The 3189-nt window shown below is 39.6% G+C and overlaps 1 protein-coding gene across 1 annotated transcript in view; it reads left to right on the plus strand.

Moving 5' to 3' along the window:
- Positions 1-3189, plus strand: part of LOC111647354 (class I histocompatibility antigen, F10 alpha chain-like) — a 10286-nt gene that overhangs the window by 1258 nt on the left and 5839 nt on the right. Inside the window, exon 2 of the mRNA XM_023396954.2 lies at positions 2374-2640. Coding sequence (XP_023252722.2) covers positions 2374-2640 — 267 coding nt within the window. The remainder of the gene's footprint in view (positions 1-2373; positions 2641-3189) is intronic.

Genomic DNA, 3189 nt, shown 5'->3' on the forward strand with positions numbered 1-3189 from the left:
TCCTTGTCGTACCAGTGGTCTTTCTTGGCCCTGCTTTGGGAAATGGTCTTACAGTAGAGGGACTACTGTGCATTGAAGACTTTTTGACTGCTGTGATAGCCCACACTGGGCAGCTTTCTTGAACCTTGTTCTCTGAGGTTCTGCAATTTCTTGCAGTATCTGCTCAGTGTCACATGGCAGATGGAGTAGTCTTTGGTGACTGACCTCACTGCTTTTCCCTGCCTCACTTCATCTGATGCAACTTTAAGTACATGTGCAGGCACACCCCTATTTGTTTTCCTCACCCACTGTCTTGGCATACTGAAAAAAAGGAGTAAGATAGAGAAAATATGTAAATTGTGATTATGGGGATGGTTGTAACATTTTCTTATATGGTGTTACAACTATCCCCACCCCTGTCAGCCAATGTTTACCTAGCTGTATCAGCATGGTGGTTTGAAATTAGCATGGATGAAATGACTCACATTTTACGTAAGAACCTACTCTCTTACCTGATACAAGTTACCTAATTCAAACTTCAACAGCATCAGTACTAATCAAAATATAGACTTGGTCCCAAAAATTACTTTCTTACCTGAAAATTGATGTTTTGACTTTAAAATCTGCACACTTCCTCTCACAGCCATGCAAATTCACATGCAAGATCAGGGAGGAAGTGGTTATACATGAAATTGATCACATGACTCTTATGTTATCCCTTTTTGGTGAAAGTGATGTTGTTACAACTACCCCTTTGTTACAACCATCCCCGGTCTCCCTAAGTTTGTGCAACTGCAGTTTGTTTTACCCATGCCCCGTTTAGCTTAACCAGTGAAGTGCGTCACTTTATCATAGTTTCTGAATAGGTTAACTGACATTCATTTAGGCTAGTAAGCCGTCATTTGTGACTTATTTAAAACGAACAAAACAAAGTGTAATGTGTGTTGCTCTGATACAGCGCAACATAAGGGCTTCCTGTGCACATGAAAAAATTAGGGCTATTGTTGATGCAATGCGCAATAACATAACATTTTATCCAACTTTTTGGATAAAAGACTTTCCGTCATGACACAGTAAAGGTGATCTGACATAATTTTGCTATAGGCTGAAATACAATGTCATAGAGAGAATAAACACAGATATTGAGTGGTCTTTTGGGTGGTAAAATTCCCCTTTTTTAATTCTGGTATTTGAAAAAGCTTTTGCTATGATTTCTTATTTTTCACTCAGTAGAATGTAATGCCTTGATAATACTGGACAGCTTATCATAGGCTTTAGGTAATACTGACTGAAGGTATGCATAGACTTGGAGTTAACAATGCAGGTTAATGCAAGTAACACTGAAGTTGACCTTTTATTTAAATCCTCCAATTAGGAACTTGTCCTTACGATTTTGACCTGAAGTGTTTTTTCTTCTTGAAAAGTAAAATCTTCCATATCCATATCTGTGTTTTGTGTACATATCATGAGTGAAATAATCAGTCAGCACCATGACTGAGTATTTACACCTTGAACTGCATTGAACCAGTGACAGTCTCATAAAAACAGATTCCAGGGTTTCATATGACACAAACCTAAGGAACCAATCCTGTTAATGGGTGGGGACACGGGGCGGGGCTAAATAAACCTGAAACCTTGTCAGTAAAGAGAGTGAAAGTTTGCATTAGCACAACCACTAACACTGTGTCAGCCGCTGCCAGTTAAAAGCTAACAAACAACATAAACAAATAAAAAATGCTAACTGTGCTAACCTAAAGGAGTTTTAAATCGAAAAAACAACTGGACTTGATTATTTGTCTGGGAAGACGTTTCACCTCTCATCCAAGAGGTTTCATCAGTTCATGTACGCATCTGACCAGCCTGGTCAGATGCGTACATGAACTGATGAAGCCTTACCCAGACAAATAATCAAGTCCAGTTGTTTTTTCGATTTAAAACTCCTTTAGGATACTATGACCTGGACAAATGAGAATATACACAGTCTAACTGTGCTAACTTTTCTGATGCGTATGCTAGTCTCTGATTTTGTGATCTAAGTCTGGGTCTGACTGAGGCTCAAACATGTGGCTGAGTCTGATGTTGCTTCACTAACATCTTGATACCTTGCTCCAGGTTGACAGGTGAAAAACCTGTGGTGGTCTGATCCAGAATTTCTCAATGAGGAAGTAAGAGTAGATGAGCTTCAGCCCCAGTTTTTCACTTTTTTTAGTGGGAAAACCACGATAAACAAAATATTAAATCCCAGCACAGTATTTTTTACAGAGTTTAAAAGCTGTTTGGAGAGATACATTAGGTTTGCCTTGTTGTAAATTGATGCTGTACCAAAAGTAGCCATTTGGAAGTCAGAAATGTTTTTGTAAGTCTGAGTTTTTATGTGACTGCTTCTCCCTACAGTGATGCACTCCATGAAGTATGTCTACACTGCATCCACCGAGGTCCCAAACTTCCCAGACTTTGTGGCAGTTGTGTTTGTAGATGGAATTCAAACAGAGCACTACGACAGCAACACCAAGAGAGCAGTACCCACACAGGTCTGGATGAACCAAGTCACAGCAGATGATCCAGAGTACTGGAAAAGACAAACTTTGTACTGGGAAGGTCAAGAGCAGTATGGAAGGGTCAACATTGAGACTTTAAAGGAGCGCTTTAACCAGACCGGAGGTGTGTTTACTAGATATTTCACTTCTTACTGCTTTAAGGGCTTGTAGCTATGCTGGTGGGATTGCTATAGGGATGGCAACGTCTGTCAATCCACCAGTTTGATTCAGACCGAATCACCCTCAGGAACAACTGTAATAATTTTGCTGATCCTCTGATGTTTCATCTAATTTGTCCAATATTATTTATTATTAGTGCCACGGGTGCTCAGCTCCGAGGCACTCCTTTACAGCTAGAATAGCTGAGAGGAGTGCCTCGGGGCGGAGCCCGCAGCTTTGAGAAATAATTAAATAAATAAAATGTAATATATACATCAAAACGTGCATCTTGATCCCGAAAGGGGTGCTATGACTTTTGGTGTTAAAATTCCAATTTTTCCCAAAGTTATTCCCAAAAAACTGGGAATAAATAATGCATTAGAAATGCATTGGAATTTTCTTTAGAAACCCACGTTTTTTCTACAAAATTGCACCTTTTTTCTGAGTCACCCAGCTCTCTCATACCTGCACGTAGAAATGTGATTCAAACTATAAAACGGAGGAAAACTTCTGC

Source organism: Seriola lalandi, unplaced genomic scaffold (assembly GCF_002814215.2).
Source record: "Seriola lalandi dorsalis isolate HSWRI2012SDOR001 ecotype SW California unplaced genomic scaffold, Sedor1 jcf7180002054985, whole genome shotgun sequence".
Lineage (NCBI taxonomy): Eukaryota > Metazoa > Chordata > Actinopteri > Carangiformes > Carangidae > Seriola > Seriola lalandi.